Source organism: Ranitomeya variabilis, chromosome 6 (genome assembly GCF_051348905.1).
Source record: "Ranitomeya variabilis isolate aRanVar5 chromosome 6, aRanVar5.hap1, whole genome shotgun sequence".
In the NCBI taxonomy this organism is placed as follows: Eukaryota; Metazoa; Chordata; class Amphibia; order Anura; family Dendrobatidae; genus Ranitomeya; species Ranitomeya variabilis.
This window is the reverse complement of record NC_135237.1, coordinates 558,431,347-558,451,343: the sequence shown is the minus strand read 5'-3', so window position 1 is coordinate 558,451,343 and position 19,997 is coordinate 558,431,347. Positions and strand designations below refer to the sequence as shown.

The following is a 19,997-nucleotide window of genomic DNA, read 5'->3' as shown; positions in this document are numbered from 1 at the left end:
GCCTTATATCGGCCAACGGGTCTGCCACTATTAGCTGTATGCAGGGTCACTGCTGGCACTTTGAAAAGCAACTTTTCACTATGTTCATATGCAGAATTTTTGTAGCTCTTTCTTCTGCAAATAATAAGTTTAGAGCATTTTACAGCACAAGCAGAAACAGATTTTCAGAAATCTCCTGCACACCCTTTTATTTTCCGTTGACTGAATTTCACAACTGCAGCCTTTTTTAAATCTACAGCGTGTCACTTCTTCCAGCAATTTTTTTCACCCGTAGAAAGCAATAAAAAAGTTTAAAAAATGCTGCAACGTTGTTTTTCGCTGCGTTTTTTGTGAATAACACTAACTTTATTAAACATGTACTGTAGACAAAATGCATACTGTAAAAAACAAACAGCAAAAGCTCTAAGGGTGTGTGCCCACAATCAGTAAACGCTGCGGGTCGGCTGCTGTGTACTTGTGCAGCGTCCAACCCGCAGCGGCCAGATGTTACAGTGCAGTGGATGGGATTTCAAGATATTCCATCTCTACTATGTGCGCACCGACACCCGCACCTCACCCGCAGAGACGGACATGGGGCGCGTCTGTCCAGGCTGCAGCATGTCAATTTATATGGCGTAGACGCGAGTCTCCAGAAGAGAAATCTAACCCCTGCAATGTATAGGACGCGATGATTCTGCACAGATCAATGAACACACGCGGAATCACCTGTGTTCAAAACATGGCAGCACTTTGGACACCGCACATGTCCGCTGCATCCAAAGGGCTGCCATTTCCGGATCCTCTGCACATACCCTAAAAAAAGGGTGCTTTGAAAGCAGTGTTTTTACTGCCAAGAGAGCAGGCTTTGGCTGCAAAAAAAATGCACCAAAAACGCTGATTCCTATGCACACCTGTACTATATATGTGTATAGTTTACCCTTATTGTTTCACGTGGGAATTCATTTCTATATAATAAATGCCCTGATTCAGCAGACAATATTCCTGTCTTGTGTCATCCAGACAGTATTGACAGCAGGTCGCCCTGTCAGGTTACAAGCAGTGATTTAGTGACTGGTCAGAGCCTATGCTGATCCCTGCTGTATGTGACTGTGAAACCTGATCCTACAGCAATCAGCACAGAGCTCCAGGACCACATGAGTAAATCACAGCACTGAGGGGGTCTCCAGGGGGGTTTGGGAGAGGCATTCCAGAACAACAGAGCAATGCACAGCACTGCTGTACACCCTCTGGGCACTTCATACAGGGGCTGCAGAGGCAGGGGCCCCCTTTCCGGGTGGGGGCCCCAGGCGTCTGCCTGGTCTGCCTGTGCCAAACGCCGGCCCTGCCGCCCCCTGAGTATACGCGCAGACGCTTTGGCTCTATCTTGTGGCGCAGCATCACGACGTTACTGGGAGCACTTCAGGAATGTTTCTGTAGCACCTGGTGGATTTATCTACTTTTCCCAGAGTCTCCTCTTTTTCTGACGGCCTATTCGCTGGACGAAGTAATTGTATCTGGGGTCCCATGAACACTAGAAGGGGGTCCGCAGTCACTGGCTGGTTGCAGCGAGGAGAAGAATGAATGCAGCGGCCATTATCTGTGACAGGCCCCCACCTACCATGGGCCCTGTGTAATATGTTTTGTTTGGAGAGTTTCTGGTCTTAAATCTGCACAAAACCTCAGTGTGAACATAAATCTACATTGCACATGGTACTATTTTTTTTTTATGTGGAAAAAGAATCAATGTGTCAATCCTCGAGGCATTTTTTGCTACAAAAATAAGAAAACTCCTAATCTGATGGTAATTTTTTACTGCCAGAAAAACAAGTTCAAATTTGACAACTGAGAATATGTTGTTTTTAGGCTGTTGATTTTTCAACCTGAAAATTCAGGTAAAAAATTCTCTCCCTGAGAACATATCCAAAGAGAATGTTGTTTTTTTTGCATGGTATTTTGGCAGAAACATTACAAGAACTGACAAAAACTGCCTTGGGTGATGTATGGATAAGGAGCCTAAGATTATTTTTAGATGGAGTTACAAGAGATATGAAATGTTTTTTTATATTTGGATTTTGTCACAGAATCTGACATAAAAAACACATAACACAAAATTATGAACATAGTGAAAATATGCTCAATAATTCACTACTGAACCAAGTCAAGCAGAAAAAGTCCCATACACAAAACCACACCAACCGCTGGCTTTTTCCTGAAGTGGCTTTTTGAGCGAAAACTCCAGCGACTGTGCCGGCGTCTGAAAGATACTGTGTGCATGTAGGCAGTTTCTGCTCCAAAAAACTTTGCAAAAAAGATTGTGTTCACACTGTGTCTTTTTCTACTCTTTAAAAATGTATGTCTTTTTTTTTTACTTCTTCTGGTTGTTTCCTGGACGTTTCTGTAGTGTTTTTCTAATAGTTTTTTTTTGTGTGCTTTTCGGTATTTTTTCCAACACTTTCTGGTTGTTTTGATTTAAATTCCATTAAGCATTGAAAAAAAAAACAAACTTGTAGAAACGCTAAAAAAAATGCAAAATAATGCCTGGATGTCTTCCTTTTTTAACATTCCCATTGACCTAAAGTTATTTCCAGAAATGTTTAACCAGTAACAAATATTGGCATTTGAATGTGAGAGTGGGAGGTAGTGATTACGGAGGATGTTGGCTCAGCTCATTGGAATGTACGTATGGTAGTAACTGAGATGTAGGAAGGTGCAGCGCTCTGGAGAGCTTTGTGGGTGAGTGCAATGACTGTTACAGCAGGGAGGAGGCGCCAGTGTAGCTGCTGGACAGAAATATGAGCCTGGCTGCTGCATTCTGGGTGATGAGAAATGTATTTAGGGAGGAGAAGAGCGATTAGTACAGAGGTCAAGACGAAAAGGAATCAGAATAAAAATCTAAGTAATAATAATTGTAATTTTTTTTATTAATAATAACAATAATAATAGGATAGAAGGACAAAATCAGGAACAGAATCAATAGACGAAATCCTAGTCAGGAAGAAGCCGGGGTCAGATACCAGGTGATCAGTAAAAACCCAGTCTGCAAGCCAGGGGCGGACATACCGCCGGTTCAACCGGTGCAACTGCATCGGGGCCCAGAGCGGAAGGGGGCCGCCAAGGGACATACAACGCAATGAGGTGAATGGCAGCCAGCGGGCTAGTGGGTGTGTGTTTGTGTGTGTGTATACTGCTGTGTGTGTATATAGGGCTAGTGTGTGTGTGTATACTGCTGTGTGTGTATATAGGGCTAGTGTGTGTGTATACTGCTGTGTGTGTATATAGGGCTAGTGTGTGTGTGTATACTGCTATGTGTGTATATAGCCCTAGTGTGTTTGTGTATACTGCTGTGTATATAGGGCTAGTGTGTGTGTATACTGCTGTGTGTGTATATAGGGCTAGTGTGTGTGTGTGTAGTATACTGCTGTGTGTCTATATAGCCCTAGTGTGTTTGTGTATACTGCTGTGTATATAGGGCTATTGTGTGTGTATATAGGGCTAGTGTGTGTGTGTGTGTGTATACTGCTGTGTGTGTATATAGGGCTAGTGTGTGTGTGTGTATACTGCTGTGTGTGTATATAGGGCTAGTGTGTGTGTGTATAGTGCTGCGTGTGTATATAGGGCTAGTGTGTGTATACTGCTGTGTGTGTATATAGGGCTAGTATGTGTGTGTATACTGCTGTGTATATAGGGCTAGTGTGTGTATACTGTGTGTATATAGGGCTAGTGTGTGTGTATTTTCTGCTGTGTATACACATATGTTATAGTTATTTTATACTCATTGCACATGCATGAGGGGGGGCCCCCGACGTATTTCTTGCACAGGGGCCCATTGCTGCTTGTGTCCGCCCCTGCTGCGAGCAGTATGGATACCGCGGACCTGGTGACAGAGGACAGACCCGAACATTTCCGGGCAGAGATGTAACAGTCAGAAGGCCACAGGTAGATGGTGACGGTCCTTCTATACAGCTCCAGCAGTGATGGTGGATCTGCTGGTGTAACAGTCAGAAGGCCACAGGTAGATGGTGACGGTCCTTCTATAAAGCTCCAGCAGTGATGGTGGATCTGCTGGTGTAACAGTCAGAAGGCCACAGGTAGATGGTGACGGTCCTTCTATACAGGTCTAGCAGTGATGGTGGATCTGCTGGTGTAACAGTCAGAAGGCCACAGGTAGATGGTGACGGTCCTTCTATAAAGCTCCAGCAGTGATGGTGGATCTGCTGGTGTAACAGTCAGAAGGCCACAGGTAGATGGTGACGGTCCTTCTATACAGCTCCAGCAGTGATGGTGGATCTGCTGGTGTAACAGTCAGAAGGCCACAGGTAGATGGTGACGGTCCTTCTATACAGCTCCAGCAGTGATGGTGGATCTGCTGGTGTAACAGTCAGAAGGCCACAGGTAGATGGTGACGGTCCTTCTATAAAGCTCCAGCAGTGATGGTGGATCTGCTGGTGTAACAGTCAGGAGGCCACAGGTAGATGGTGACCTTCCTTCTATAAAGCTCCAGCAGTGATGGTGGATCTGCTGGTGTAACAGTCAGGAGGCCACAGGTAGATGGTGACGGTCCTTCTATACAGCTCCAGCAGTGATGGTGGATCTGCTGGTGTAACAGTCAGGAGGCCACAGGTAGATGGTGACGGTCCTTCTATAAAGCTCCAGCAGTGATGGTGGATCTGCTGGTGTAACAGTCAGGAGGCCACAGGTAGATGGTGACGGTCCTTCTATAAAGCTCCAGCAGTGATGGTGGATCTGCTGGTGTAACAGTCAGAAGGCCACAGGTAGATGGTGACGGTCCTTCTATAAAGCTCCAGCAGTGATGGTGGATCTGCTGGAGTAACAGTAAGAAGGCCACAGGTAGATGGTGACGGTCCTTCTATAAAGCTCCAGCAGTGATGGTGGATCTGCTGGTGTAACAGTCAGGAGGCCACAGGTAGATGGTGACGGTCCTTCTATAAAGCTCCAGCAGTGATGGTGGATCTGCTGGTGTAACAGTCAGAAGGCCACAGGTAGATGGTGAAGGTCCTTCTATACAGCTCCAGCAGTGATGGTGGATCTGCTGGTGTAACAGTCAGGAGGCCACAGGTAGATGGTGACGGTCCTTCTATAAAGCTCCAGCAGTGATGGTGGATCTGCTGGTGTAACAGTCAGAAGGACACAGGTAGATGGTGACGGTCCTTCTATAAAGCTCCAGCAGTGATGGTGGATCTGCTGGTGTAACAGTCAGAAGGCCACAGGTAGATGGTGACGGTCCTTCTATAAAGCTCCAGCAGTGATGGTGAATCTGCTGGTCTTCAGGGCGCTGGATGCCGAGGTGTCCCGTCTTTTAGATGTCTCTAGGGGGACGGTGACAACATGTAAATAGGCGAGCAGCCCTGGATAATCCACGCCGGCAGGATGATAAGATCCGGCGTAAGATGGAACCTATGAGAAGAGACAGAAATATAATGTAAGTGATGGGACACCATAGGACATGATACTACTGTGCGGTCACTGTGGCCAGACGGCAGAGGAATCTCATCACACAGAGGTCAGGGATCATCGTCAGCCATCACACATGTGACAATCCCATCACCGACAGATGACATCTGCTCCACATGAAGTATTCTCCCTAACCGACATCAGACAACATGGAGCTGATTCTCACACTTACCTCGTCTCTTTTTCCCCTTTTCCACATTTTCTGATTTTTCTTGTTCTATAAACAAAAACAACTCAGTAAGGACATATTGTCATGGGATCTGCTGTGTATCTGTGCTGTGTATAGTGGGATTGTTCTAGACCTGTCCCCTATAGTCCTGATCATCTGGCATTACATAATAGGGCAGAATAAGTCCTATACACTGGACATGACCTAATCTGAGGGGCATTAGATGTGTCACTAATATGGAGCAGTGAGCGCCCTGTGTGCCGCCATGTGGTGCACTCCTAATGAGCGATATTCTACTATAGGAGACAATGTCTCGTTATGATGACGGAGGTCACTGGATGCTACAACGTATCACAGCATCCATGATAATAATGTACAAAGTTACGGAAATAGAGACTGGGCCCATGGGCAACATAACTGGGATCCATGAAACATGGATAACATAGGAGACCTAATACATGAAAACCATGTGGAGATATTGGACCTTTGATGGCAACAGTCAGATTTTTGGTGCTATAGACATGTACGAGTGTGGCGCCCCAGGGTCCTGGTCGTCACAGTAGCATCACTTTCCTCATGGGGAGAGTGATGCTACGTTTGGAAGAGATGAAGGAGATCTCTTTATCAAGTAATCACAATGCACACAACATGTTCACACTCCAGGCCAGAAGGGGGAGCTCTAAGCCTGGTTTAGGATGAACTCCCCTATAAATACATTCTGTTCTGGAGGGAAAGGGTCAGAAAGATCAGAGAGTTCAGTGAGAGAGTTCCTGTCAGAGAGACAGGGGAAAGGAAGCAGAGGAGCAGTGTAGCCAGAGTTGCTACAGCTCCTGGAAAAGGAGATACACAGAAGGAAAGAACATCGTTCAGTGAGCGTGAAGGAGAGCGAAGCACAGGAGAGGATATATCAGGGGAGACCAGCTGCGAATGAACTATCTCCCTCTGAAGCGCAGATAACCGGTAGCCGGACCACCGAGGTTGTAAGGGACTCTAACACTTACATCAGAGACTGGCGGGACAGCTGAACTGCAAGTTACCTGTCCGCCACACACACCTGAGACACAGTATCACAAAAGACCGGGGTGTGCTAAAGTCCCTGTCAAAATACTTGAGTTATCTGTCATGCAGGTATTGTCCTATCCTATATGGGGGACAGAGAGAAGAACTGTGAGGACCTTATCTGAAGCCGTAGGCAGTGAGGGACTACAACACCACTGCGCTAGAGGAAGGCTTTCATCTCCACCTGGTAAAGGGGAACTCTGGATTCACTTCCAAGCCGGCTGGACCCTGCCTGCCCCGTGATCTGGTGCCCTGGACTGTGGCTGCCTGAAGTCTTCAGTAAACAAGGTAAAGAGACTGCAAACCTGTGTCCTCGTTCTTTACTGCACCATTCACCATTTTCCATCTACACATCGGGAGCCCTGGGGATACACTTCACCTGTGGGAAGTTATACCATCTAGCTGTCATAACATCACCCCAGAGGACCCCTTAAAGCAACGTCGGTCCCCATTGACCGAATACCACAGGTGGTGTCACGAACATAAACTTTATTCAATTTCCCCCTTTTACATGGGCGCCCAGGGCCACGGACCGGGTCGCCACCGTGACATCCCCCTGTGAACACCGGACCCGGTACCGGGTACCCCACGGCCCTGGTGGGCGACTCACATACCTGAGATTGGGGACGAGGATGGCAAGATGGTTATAGCATCATTACTAGCAGATTCAGGAAAAGATTTTTTCTGCCTGTTTGGAAGAAGAAAACAGTGTAAATGACAAGTAAATCAGTATAAAACGGGTTGTCTGACTAGAAGAACACCGACTATAGCGCCTAATAGGACATATGAAAGTCATAATGGGGAAGGTCTCCTGCTCAAAACTATCTTCTATGGATCTGAGCGGAAAATAACTACTAAGAATGTGCAGCATGTAATATTACATGTCTCCTACAGTGTGGGCAGCACTAACAATACGCGATCAACTGCAATTATGGCCTGTTATCACCAGCGGATTCTGTACTTGATATTATGTACTTATGTCCTAAATTTGGTGTTGTGCACATATATCAGCCTGGAACCCCCAGTAATGGCCCCATAATTTACTCACATTCTGATGTTTCTGCTTGATGCTTGGGAACACACTAGAGGGGACTTGGGATCCTCATTGTTGGTGTTGTTCCTGGTAGTGATGGTACAGAGCTAAATACAGAAAAAATAAAAGATATGAAATTCTTTTTTTACTTTTAGAGATTAATTTTACATTTTCTGGATTTATTGACCACATACTTACATTAGAAAGACTTTCGGAGGATGATGTAAAATTTTGGAAGAATAGGCTCTCATTGTCCTCACTTGTGTCCTCATCTAAGACCATTTGATTGTCTGCATCAGCGTGATCTACAAGTCATAGGTAATGAAATATTATTAGAGGTTGCCACTATGACACAATCACTATTTATAACAAATATTAATAGGAACTGATTGTCACATATTAAGGAAGACGAGACAAACAGCCGCTTGGACATGTACATACCTGAGATTGGGGATGAGGATGGCAAGCTGGTTATAGCATCATCACTAGCAGATTCAGGAAAAGATTTTCTCTGCCTGTTTGGAAGAAGAAAACAGTGTAAAAACAAGTAAATCAGTATAAAACGGGTTGTCTGACTAGAAGAACACCGACTATAGGGCCTAATAGGACATATGAAACTCATAGTGGGGAAGGTCTCCTGCTCAAAACTATCTTCTATGGATCTGAGTGGAAAATAACTACTAAGATTGTCCGGTATGTAAAAATACATGTCTCCTACAGTGTGGGCAGCACTAACAATACATGACCAACTGCAATTATGGCCTGTTATCACCAGCGGATTCTGCACTTGATATTATAGTACTTAGGTCCTATATTTGGTGTTGTGCACATATTTCAGCCTGGAGCCCCCAGTAATGGCCCCATAATTTACTCACGTTCTGATGTTTCTGCTTGATGCTTGGGTACACACTAGAGGGGACTTGGGACCCTCATTGTTGGTGTTGTTTCTGGTAGTGATGGTACGGAGCTAAATGCAGACAAAATAAATGATATGAAATTTATTTTACTTTTAGAGGTTAATTTTACATTTTCTGGATTTATTAACCACATACTTACATTAGAAAGCCTTTCAGAGGATGATGTAAAATTTTGAAAGAAAAGGCTCTCATTGTCCTCACTTGTGTCCTCCTCTGAGACCATTTGATTGTCTGGATCAGCGTGATCTACAAGTCATAGGTAATTACATATTATTAGAGGTTGCCACTATGACACAATCACTATTTATAACAAATATTAATAGGAACTGATTGTTACATATTAAGGAATATGGGACAAACAACTGCTTAGTCTAGATGATGTCTCCTTCTACTTACTGATAAATAAGCTGGTGTCCACATCTGACACAAGCTGAGGAACATACTCTGGCTTGTGACTTAGAAGGTTGTCAAAGTCCAAGTCACTCAGGAATAGATCATTCTTGATCGCAAATGCTCCTACTGGAAAAAGAAAATCAAAAGTGATGAGGACGTTGTCAGAGACTGCTTCATATCTGAACAGTATATCATAATCTGAACTACTGACATGACCGAAGGAAATAGATTGAAAGTCATAGTATGGAGAACTAGAAATAGACAAGCAAATAGAGAAGTGCTGATCCTTATGGACTTGAGTGATAAGTCCTTGGTGTAAGAAGTGAATATTAATAGTATTTTATCTGTTACCTGTCCCAAGTCTTTCTGCAGGATTTTTTTTCAGCAGGTCACTGATAAGGAACTGAGCGTCGATGGGAGGAGCATGATCCCAATCCCAATTTAGGTCTCCTGTTATATAGAAAATTACAGAAAATAAAACCTCTTTATTGGACTGTAAAGGAAATAACTAAACCCATGTAACCAGGTAAAGTCATGATCGGATTATTCTACTTACCACCGACAATATTGTTATAAACCTCAGTTATGGAGTCACCTTGAAATGGTTCATATCCCAGAAGAAATTTGTGCAGGATTATCCCCATTGACCACCAGTCAGCAGGTCTTCCATAGCCTTTCTTCAGGATGATTTCTGGGGCCATGTAAAGTGGGGTGCCACATTCCTGGAAGCCAACAGAAGATAGAGATGAGAATCGATGAAATGATTAGTATGACAAGTTCATGCCATAAAGACACAATGACAGAAGATAAAATATCAGTGGAAATGTTCTCCAGAAATGAAGAACGTAGAGAAGAGACAATAGTGTGATGAGATAAAAGTTCTCCAGAAATGAAGAAGGTAGAGAAGAGACAATAGTGTGATGAGATGTGTAAAGAACAAGCTAAGTTCCTGTAAGTGATACCGACCTCACGGTCCTGGAACTCTCTGCTGATATCCTCCACTGATTCCTTGTGGGTGTTGGTTCCTGGTGTCATGACACCAACTTTTGAGAGCCCAAAATCTGCGACTTTAATGTGTCCAGCAGGTGTAATCAGGAGGCTGTGAAAGAGAAGATGGTTTTAGTCTCACAGGCCGTGGTAATAAATGATAACTTCCCTCCATTATTATACTACAGGAGGCACTTACTTCTGTGGCTTCAGGTCTCTATGCACCACACCATAGCTGTGCAGGTATTCCACAGCAACAACCGCTTCTGCAAAGTACAGGCGGGCCGAGGGGACAGATAAAGGACCCCTGGTGGTTAGAAGGGTCTCACAATCTCCACCTATAGAAGAAATGAAATATGAGCGGTGAGGGGTTTGTACAGCAGATCACCACGATGTATCCTGAGAAGTGAGCGGAGACATCGGGGCAGGAGAGACTCTATACAGATATCATCTATAGTGCACAGAATATTAGTCTGAGGTCATGGTGAAATGTCGTCCGTGTCACTAATGACGTGATGTGACATCTGGTCTACAGCTGGAGATCCTGCTCAGTGCGGACATACAGGGACATCACACACATCAATGACTTTCCGTAATCCCTATAGTGAATGTGGGAATGTCACCGTCCACGAGGACAAGTCCTAATGATAGGAGCGGTGATAAGATGTCCGCAGACATGGGCTGAATATAATACATGGACGTGTCCTACCTCCTACATACTCCATGACCATACACAGGTGAGATCTCGTAGGGAAGGAGCAGAGCATGGAGGCCACAAAGGGACAATCCGCGAATGTCAGGATGTCCCTCTCCAGAAAGGACCTTTCCACTTGTTTTGGAGTATTCATGTTCTTCTTGGCCATTTTCTTCATGGCAAAGATCTTCTGTGAGTCTTTATGGCGAACTAAGCAGACGGTCCTGGAGAGAAGGAGAAGCCATGGTTTATAATGAATCCTTATTAACAGTCCGGTGATTTGTTACCGATCAGTTTGCTCCACTGTTTATAGCAGAGCTGAATAGTGACAATTAGATGTGGACAATGGTGGGGACTCAGATCATGTCCCTATGATAACACTGAATGGCAGAGCACTGAGGCTGAAGCCTTATCATAGGGAAGCCTGAGAAGTGTGGATTATGCCAAGAAAAATCTCACCCAAAAGTTCCGCTGCTGATCACCTTGGATGTTTCATAGTCGCTCATTTGCGGCTTTCTTGCCGGGATCAATGATTCCATCAAGTTCTATACAAGAAGAAGAAGAAATAATATTAAGATCTAGAAGCTGCAGGGAAACATCTCCAGATGCCGAAATGTCTCCTCCGATATTATGTCCCCGCTGATGTGCACTGATCCGATGTAGGGAGGATACGAGCCGGACGCTCCGCAGACACGGATGTAATATAAGGGGGGTCCTCCATACACCGGAATCATTGTACAGTGCTGGACAATGTGGGACATCACACAGAGGAGAACTTACCGGGAGAATATGTCAGCAGGTTTGTGCTATGTATTCTTAGAGCAGCATGATGTAGGGGCTGAGACCCCTGATTCCAGTGATGCGTCACTTACCAGGCTGTGTGGTGTTGAGTCAATAAAATCAGTGTTTTATCAGCAGGAGATTATCACCAGAGGACTATCTGTCTCATGCCACGTAGTCCAATTGCTGTGTGTAACCCCACCACTGCTTGGCAGTTTTCTTTCTATGCACTGTGTACACGGAAAGCAGCCAATCACTGGTGTGGGCAGGGTTATATACAGAACGCTGCCAATCACTGGTGTGGGCAGCGTTATATATGAATTATTGGATACATCTCTGGAATCAGGGTCTCTGCCCCTACATCATGATGCTCTCAGATAGGAACAAAAACCCTCTGACAGATTCTTATAATATAAATGCTATTATCTAATGCAATAGTGTCATCTCCTCTTAGAATAGAGACGCCCCCTGGTTATATGGGGATAATACTGGAGGGGTCTCACACCCCACGATCAGTGACACACAGACATCTCCCTCTATAATACTTACACCGGCAGGTTCTTGGATCTCCGGGATCTCTAAGATTACACTGTCAGGATCCGCCAGCTCAGTTGTTTCTAAAATAGTGATAAAATGATGAAGAAATAAAATGTATTAGAGGATATTAATCCTACAGACACAATACAGCGATATAACGGAGAAATGACAAGACGTGTGCAAATGGGATTAATCCTCGTTATAGGGGGATTCTGTGTATGGGAACCTCCGGCGCATCCATAGATAAATGTCATGTAATTGTGGAGGACCCCAATCACCACATGAATGAGGATCACATCGCCCTCGCTGCACATGTGAGTGATGGGAACAGAGCTGAGACATAGGAGCCATATGCAAATTAGCCTGGAAGTGCACTGGGGCGTGTCACTGCATTCAGACCACTTCCACGCCCCAGTGCACTTCCATCCTGATTGCTATATGACTTCTACATTAGATTTCTCCTGACTGGCACATTGGATATCTGGAAAAAAATGTGAGAAAATGTCCTGTACAGTCCTCCTACACCTCCCAAATGTAACATGTGCTGTACAGTCCTCCCACTCCTCCTTTATAAAATGTACTGTACAGTCCTCCAACTCCTCCCATATAAAATGTCCTGTACAGACCTCCCACTCCTCCTTTATAAAATGTCCTGTACAGTCCTCCCACTCCTTCCTTATAAAATGTCCTGTACAGTCCTCCCACACCTCCCTTATAAAATGTCCTGTACAGTCCTCCCACTCATCCCATATAAAAAGTCCTGTACAGTCCTCCCACTCCTCCCATGTAAAATGTCCTGTACAGTCCTCCCACTCCTTCCTTATAAAATGTCCTGTACAGTCCTCCCATATAAAATGTCCTGTACAGTCCTCCCACTCATCCCATATAAAAAGTCCTGTACAGTCCTCCCACTCCTCCCATATGTAAATGTCCTGTACAGTCCTCCCACTCCTCCCATATAAAATGTCCTGTACAGTCCTCCCACTCCTCCCATAAAAAATGTCCTGTACAGTCCTCCCACTCCTCCCATATGTAAATGTAATGTACAGTCCTCCCACTCCTCCCATATACAATGTCCTGTACAGTCCTCCCACTCCTCCCATATGTAAATGTCCTGTACAGTCCTCCCACACCTCCCATATACAATGTCCTGTACAGTCTTCCCACACCTCCCATATAAAATGTCCTGTACAGTCCTCCCACACCTCCCATATAAAATGTCCTGTACAGTCCTCCCACTCCTCCCATAAAAAATTGTCCTGTACAGTCCTCCCAAATGTAAATGTCCTGTACAGTCCTCCCACTCCTCCCATATACAATGTCCTGTACAGTCCTCTCACTCCTCCCATATAAAATGTCCTGTACAGTCCTCCCACTCCTCCCATAAAAATGTCCCGTACAGTCCTCCCACACCTCCCATATGTAACATGTGCTGTACAGTCCTCCCACTCCTCCCATATAAAATGTCCTATACAGTCCTCCCACACCTCCCATATACAATGTCCTGTACAGTCCTCCCACTCCTCCCATATAAAATGTCCTGTACAGTCCTCCCATATACAATGTCCTGTACAGTCCTCCCACTCCTCCCATATACAATGTCCTGTACAGTCCTCCCACATACAATGTCCTGTACAGTCCTCCCACTCCTCCCATATACAATGTCCTGTACAGTCCTCCCACTCCTCCCATATACAATGTCCTGTACAGTCCTCCCATATACAATGTCCTGTACAGTCCTCCCACTCCTCCCATATACAATGTCCTGTACAGTCCTCCCACTCCTCCCATATAAAATGTCCTGTACAGTCCTCCCACACCTCCCATATACAATGTCCTGTACAGTCCTCCCACTCCCCCCATATACAATGTCCTGTACAGTCCTCTCACTCCTCCCATATACAATGTCCTGTACAGTCCTCCCACACCTCCCATATACAATGTCCTGTACAGTCCTGTCACTCCTCCCATATACAATGTCCTGTACAGTCCTCCCACTCCCCCCATATACAATGTCCTTTGCAGTCCTCCCACTCCCCCCATATACAATGTCCTTTACAGTCCTCCCATATACAATGTCCTGTACAGTCCTCCCACTCCTCCCATATACAATGTCCTGTACAGTCCTCCCACACCTCCCATATAAAATGTCCTGTACGGTCCTCCCGCTCCCCCCATATACAATGTCCTTTACAGTCCTCCCACTCCTCCCATATACATGCCCTGTACAGTCCTCCCACTCCTCCCATATACAATGTCCTGTACAGTCCTCTCACTCCCCCCATATACAATGTCCTTTGCAGTCCTCCCACTCCTCCCATATACAATGTCCTGTACAGTCCTCTCACTCCCCCCATGTACAATGTCCTTTACAGTCCTCCCACTCCTCCCATATACAATGTCCTGTACAGTCCTCCCACTCCTCCCATATACAATGTCCTGTACAGTCCTCCCACACCTCCCATATAAAATGTCCTGTACAGTCCTCCCGCTCCCCCCATATACAATGTCCTTTACAGTCCTCCCACTCCTCCCATATACATGCCCTGTACAGTCCTCCCACTCCTCCCATATACAATGTCCTGTACAGTCCTCTCACTCCTCCCATATACAATGTCCTGTACAGTCCTCCTACACCTCCCATATACAATCTCCTTTACAGTCCTCCCACTCCTCTCATATACAATGTCCTGTACAGTCCTCCCACACCTCTCATATACAATGTCCTGTACAGTCCTCCTACACCTCATATACAATGTCCTGTACAGTTCTCCCACTCCTCCCATATACAATGTCATGTACAGTCCTCCCACTCCTCCCATATACAATGTCATGTACAGTCCTCCCACTCCCCCATATACAATGTCCTGTACAGTCCTCCCACTCCTCCCATATACAATGTCCTGTACAGTCCTCCTACTCCTCCCATATACAATGTCCTTTACAGTCCTCCCACTCCCCCATATACAATGTCCTGTACAGTCCTCCCACTCCTCCCATATACAATGTCATGTACAGTCCTCCCACTCCTCCCATATACAATGTCATGTACAGTCCTCCCTCTCCCCCATATACAATGTCCTGTACAGTCCTCCCACTCCTCCCATATACAATGTCCTGTACAGTCCTCCCACACCTCCCATATACAATGTCCTGTACAGTCCTCCCACTCCTCCCATATACAATGTCCTGTACAGTCCTCCCGCTCCCCCCATATACAATGTCCTGTACAGTCCTCCCACTCTTCCCATATACAATGTCTTTTACAGTCCTCCCACTCCTCCCATATACAATGTCCTGTACAGTCCTCCCACTCCTCCCATATACAATGTCCTGTACAGTTCTCCCACTCCCCCATATACAATGTCCTGTACAGTCCTCCCACTCCTCCCATATACAATGTCCTGTACAGTCCTCCCACTCCTCCCATATACAATGTCCCGTACAGTCCTCCCACACCTCCCATATACAATGTCCTGTACAGTCCTCCCACTCCCCCCATATACAATGTCCTGTACAGTCCTCCCACTCCTCCCATATACAATGTCCCGTACAGTCCTCCCACACCTCCCATATACAATGTCCTGTACAGTCCTCCCACTCCTCCCATATACAATGTCCTGTACAGTCCTCCCACTCCTCCCATATACAATGTCCTGTACAGTCCTCCCACTCCCCCCATATACAATGTCCTGTACAGTCCTCCTACTCCTCCCATATACAATGTCCTTTACAGTCCTCCCACTCCTCCCATATACAATGTCATGTACAGTCCTCCCACTCCTCCCATATACAATGTCCTGTACAGTCCTCCCACTCCCCCATATACAATGTCCTGTACAGTCCTCCCACTCCTCCCATATACAATGTCCTGTACAGTCCTCCCACTCCCCCCATATACAATGTCCTGTACAGTCCTCCTACTCCTCCCATATACAATGTCCTTTACAGTCCTCCCACTCCTCCCATATACAATGTCCTGTACAGTCCTCCCACTCCTCCCATATACAATGTCCTGTACAGTCCTCCCACTCCCCCATATACAATGTCTTTTACAGTCCTCCCACTCCCCCATATACAATGTCCTGTACAGTCCTCCCACTCCCCCATATACAATGTCCTGTACAGTCCTCCCACTCCCCCCATATACAATGTCCTGTACAGTCCTCCCGCTCCCCCCATATACAATGTCCTGTACAGTCCTCCCGCTCCCCCCATATACAATGTCCTGTACAGTCCTCCCGCTCCTCCCATATACAATGTCTTGTGTACAGTCCTCCCACTCCTCCCATATACAATGTCCTGTACAGTCCTCCATCACCTCCCATATACAATGTCCTGTACAGTCCTCCCACTCCTCCCAGATGTAACATTTGCTGCCAGGTTCCATTACAGAGTGGAAAGAGTAAATGTGACGTTATCCCCTGTGCTCTATACTATCCGGATATTTCCTGTAGAAGGTTGTGTGATCGTCTCACCTGTGGTCAGATCGCCGCTCGGCCCCGGCTGACTCGTATTAGGGTCAGGGGTTTCTTCGGTCACATTTTGCTCATCTTTGGTGTCGCCTTCTGGTGTCTCCTGATAGATAGAATATATAGAATTAACTTGTGGAACCTTCCACTAAATCACCAAATACATGAATCAGGAAGGACTGAACCTCCATTTACAGACGCACCACCTGTAACTACAGATCAGGCGCCATCATGAGGGCTTTTCTCAGAACGTCCTCTCAGATGTGACACCAGATCTTCTGATATCTGACTGGTGATCTGGAGAAGATCAGAAAACAAGGACGTGTATAGAGAAGATGATGGCTGCTTACCAGGCGTTTTGATGAGCGGGCTGGACCTTCCAGGACACACAGGACTTTTTCGGCCAGTTCTTTAATAAGACCCAAATCTCCATATTGAGATTTTTTTTCTGCCTATAAAGAAGAAAAGAAACAAAAATGAAAATTCTGAAATGAGAAAGGTCACAATGGAGGCGGCCACTGTATGTGACGTCTGCTCCTGTCTCTGCAGATACCACGACTACATATCTGGGGACTCGTCCTGTGTTATATTGAGGAATGAAGAAGCTTCTATCCCACCATTATTATCCAGTATTGTGGGGAAGATTTGTGTGGAGCGTCCGCCATTTACCTGCTGTAGTAATGCCCTGATGTTCTGGGGTAAATCCGTCAGATACTCTGAGGTGAGATGACCTCGGTGGTATTTGGTCAGGCAGTCCTTTACTACCGTGTTTCCCCGAAAGTAGGACCCCCCCGAAAGTAAGACAGGGTGGGGGTTACGGGGGGGTCCTTCAATGTAAGGCCTCCCCCGAATGTAAGGCAGGGTTGGGGGGCCGCTGTGAAATATAAGGCCCTTACCTTTGGGCCGCCGCTGTCCCCCAAATCCTCTGCCAGGGGATTGAAAATTGCAGCGATGTCCGTTATTCCTTCGGTGGTCGGTGGGCGCGGCCATCTTGCTTTGGCCGCGCGTGCGCAGAAGCGGCGCTCTGCTGGCCGCGGCTTCAGGAAAATGGCCGCCGCGACAGCCATCTGCGCACGCGCGGATGCCCGCGGCCATTTTCCTGAAGCCGCGGCCAGTAGAGCGCCGCTTCTGCGCACGCGCGGCCAAAGCAAGATGGCCGCGCCCACCGACCACCGAAGGAATAACGGACATCGCTGCAATTTTCAATCCCCTGGCAGAGGATTTGGGACCTTGGACATGCGCACACCACTACGCCACCAACGGAAAACTACGCAAGATCTGGGGGAGGACACCACACGTTGGTAACGTATTTCTGCAGCTAATGTAAGACCTCCCCCGAAAGTAAGACAGGGTGGGACTTTTTGGGGTAAAATTAATGTAAGACAGGGTCTTACTTTCGGGGAAACACGGTAGCTCCACCATCAGCCGGTGAGTGAAGCTGAGGACGCCATCGGGTGGTAGAAGCGCAATCTCAGGGCGATTGGTGGTAAGAATCTCCCATAGTGCTTCTACCTGAAGATTGTCCAAAAGGAAATCAGCCATAGCGAAAAACTACACGTGCCCAGTCACTATAGAGCCAACAAAGTCAGCAGTGATAGTGAAAAACTGCAAGTGCTCAGTCACTATAGAGCCAACAAAGTCAGCAGTGATAGCGAGAAAGTGCAAGTGTTCAGTCACTATGGAGCCAACAAAGTCAGCAGTGATAGCGAGAAAGTGCAAGTGCCTAGTCACTATAGAGCCAACAAAGGCAGCAGTGATAGCGAGAAAGTGCAAGTGCCCAGTCACTATGGAGCCAACAAAGGCAGCCGTGACCCTGTGTGCATTGTATAAGTAGTAACTGTGAGCGGTGATGTCATAATGGCCGACCATCACCAGTGATGTCATAATGGCCGGTGATGTCATCATGGAATCTTGTGATGGAATCTTCTAGGGACGTCTCTGCACAAATTCATGCTGCCCAGCAATATTTAAAGTGGGGGCTCATACTGTATATAGAGGGCTATGTGATGGCTCAGCTGTATATAGGGGACAATGTGTGGACTCATGCAGAATGTAGGGGCTATGTGAAAGCTAAGCTGTATATAGGGGCTATGTAAGGGCTCATACTGTTTACTGGGGCTATGTATGGGCACTTACTTTATGTAGCGGGCTATGTGAGGGATCATACACTATTTAAAGGGCTATATGAGGGCTCTTACTGTATATAACGGGCTGTGTATGGGCTTTTACTGTATATAGAGGGATGTCAGCATACTTAATTCTGCTCAATATTAAGTAATACATTTAATACTATAAAACAATTATAGTCAATATATTAATATTTGGCAGAATTAATTTCAGCCTATTGGTTCAGCCTCCACAACAATCTCATCTCTCATGTGATCCCTGGAATACTGATTTCCCACCCCTGCCCTATTATGTATAGCGCTGCAACATGTAGTGCACCAGACCGTCTGCATGTTAATCGTGTGCCTTATCACATCATCTATCAAAGTGAATCATGTGATATGTCATGAGATACATCGGGTGCTGGGGGGCCCCAACCTTCTAAACTGCCCGGGGCCCCGGCTACTCTTTATCCACCCCTGCTTCTATCCCACCATTATTATCCAGTATTATGGGGAAGTTTTGTGTGCAGCGTCAGCCACTTACCTGCTGTAGTAATGTCCTGATGTTCTCGGGTAAATCCGTCAGATACTCTGAGGTGAGTTGACCTCGGTGGTATTTGGTCAGGCAGTCCTTTACTAGCTCCACCACCAGCCGGTGAGTGAAGCTGAGGACGCCATCGGGTGGTAGAAGCACAATCTCAGGGCGATTAGTGGTAAGAATCTCCCATAGTGCTTCTACTTGAAGATTGTCCAAAAGGAAATCATCCATAGCGAAAAACTGCAAGTGCTCAGTCACTATAGAGCCAACAAAGGCAGCAGTGATAGCAAGAAAGTGCAAGTGTTCAGTCACTATGGAGAAAGGTAGCTGTGATAGCGAGAAAGTGCAAGTGTTCAGTCACTATGGAGCCAACAAAGTCAGCAGCGATAGAGAGAAACTGCAAGCGCTCGGTCACTGTAGAGCCAACAAAGGCAGCTGTGACCCTGTGCGCCTTGTATTTATAGTGACTGAGCCGTGATGTCACAATGGTCTGTGATGTCATCAATGGAATGTTGTGATGGAATCTTCTAGGTTCGGCTCTGCACAAATACATACTGCCCAGCAATATTATAGTAAAAAACCATAGAATTAAATCCGGCTCCATGATTTGATGGCCGTTCTCTTTTATTTCCAATTAGAACACAACCAGGATAAGGTTATGTTCCTACGTTTCATTTTTGCAGCATTTTTTTCTGCATCAAAAACCAGATTTGTGGCAGGAAACCATTGTGTACAATCCACACTTATTTGCTGTGTTTTTTTTGCAGTGTTTATACTTGGTTTTTTTTCATTCATTTGAATGGGTGAATAAAGCAAGACAAACTCAGTCATATGATATGTGATACATTTTATTATAATC

The 19,997-nt window shown here is 46.0% G+C and overlaps 1 protein-coding gene across 1 annotated transcript; it reads right to left on the bottom strand.

Moving 5' to 3' along the window:
• Positions 1-4,833: 4,833 nt before the first annotated feature.
• Positions 4,834-19,658, bottom strand: LOC143781635 (microtubule-associated serine/threonine-protein kinase 4-like). Its single transcript, XM_077268329.1, has 19 exons — positions 19,145-19,658; positions 16,843-16,944; positions 16,499-16,598; positions 12,033-12,100; positions 11,163-11,248; positions 10,719-10,927; positions 10,209-10,347; positions 9,989-10,121; positions 9,579-9,744; positions 9,374-9,472; positions 9,026-9,148; positions 8,769-8,875; positions 8,588-8,679; positions 8,154-8,227; positions 7,911-8,017; positions 7,728-7,819; positions 7,294-7,367; positions 5,624-5,668; positions 4,834-5,394 (listed from the first exon to the last, which is right to left on the bottom strand). The coding sequence occupies exons 1-19, from the start codon at positions 19,367-19,369 to the stop codon at positions 5,297-5,299; spliced, it is 2,139 nt and encodes a 712-aa protein (XP_077124444.1). The 5' UTR covers positions 19,370-19,658; the 3' UTR covers positions 4,834-5,296.
• Between the last annotated feature and the right edge of the window lie 339 nt (positions 19,659-19,997).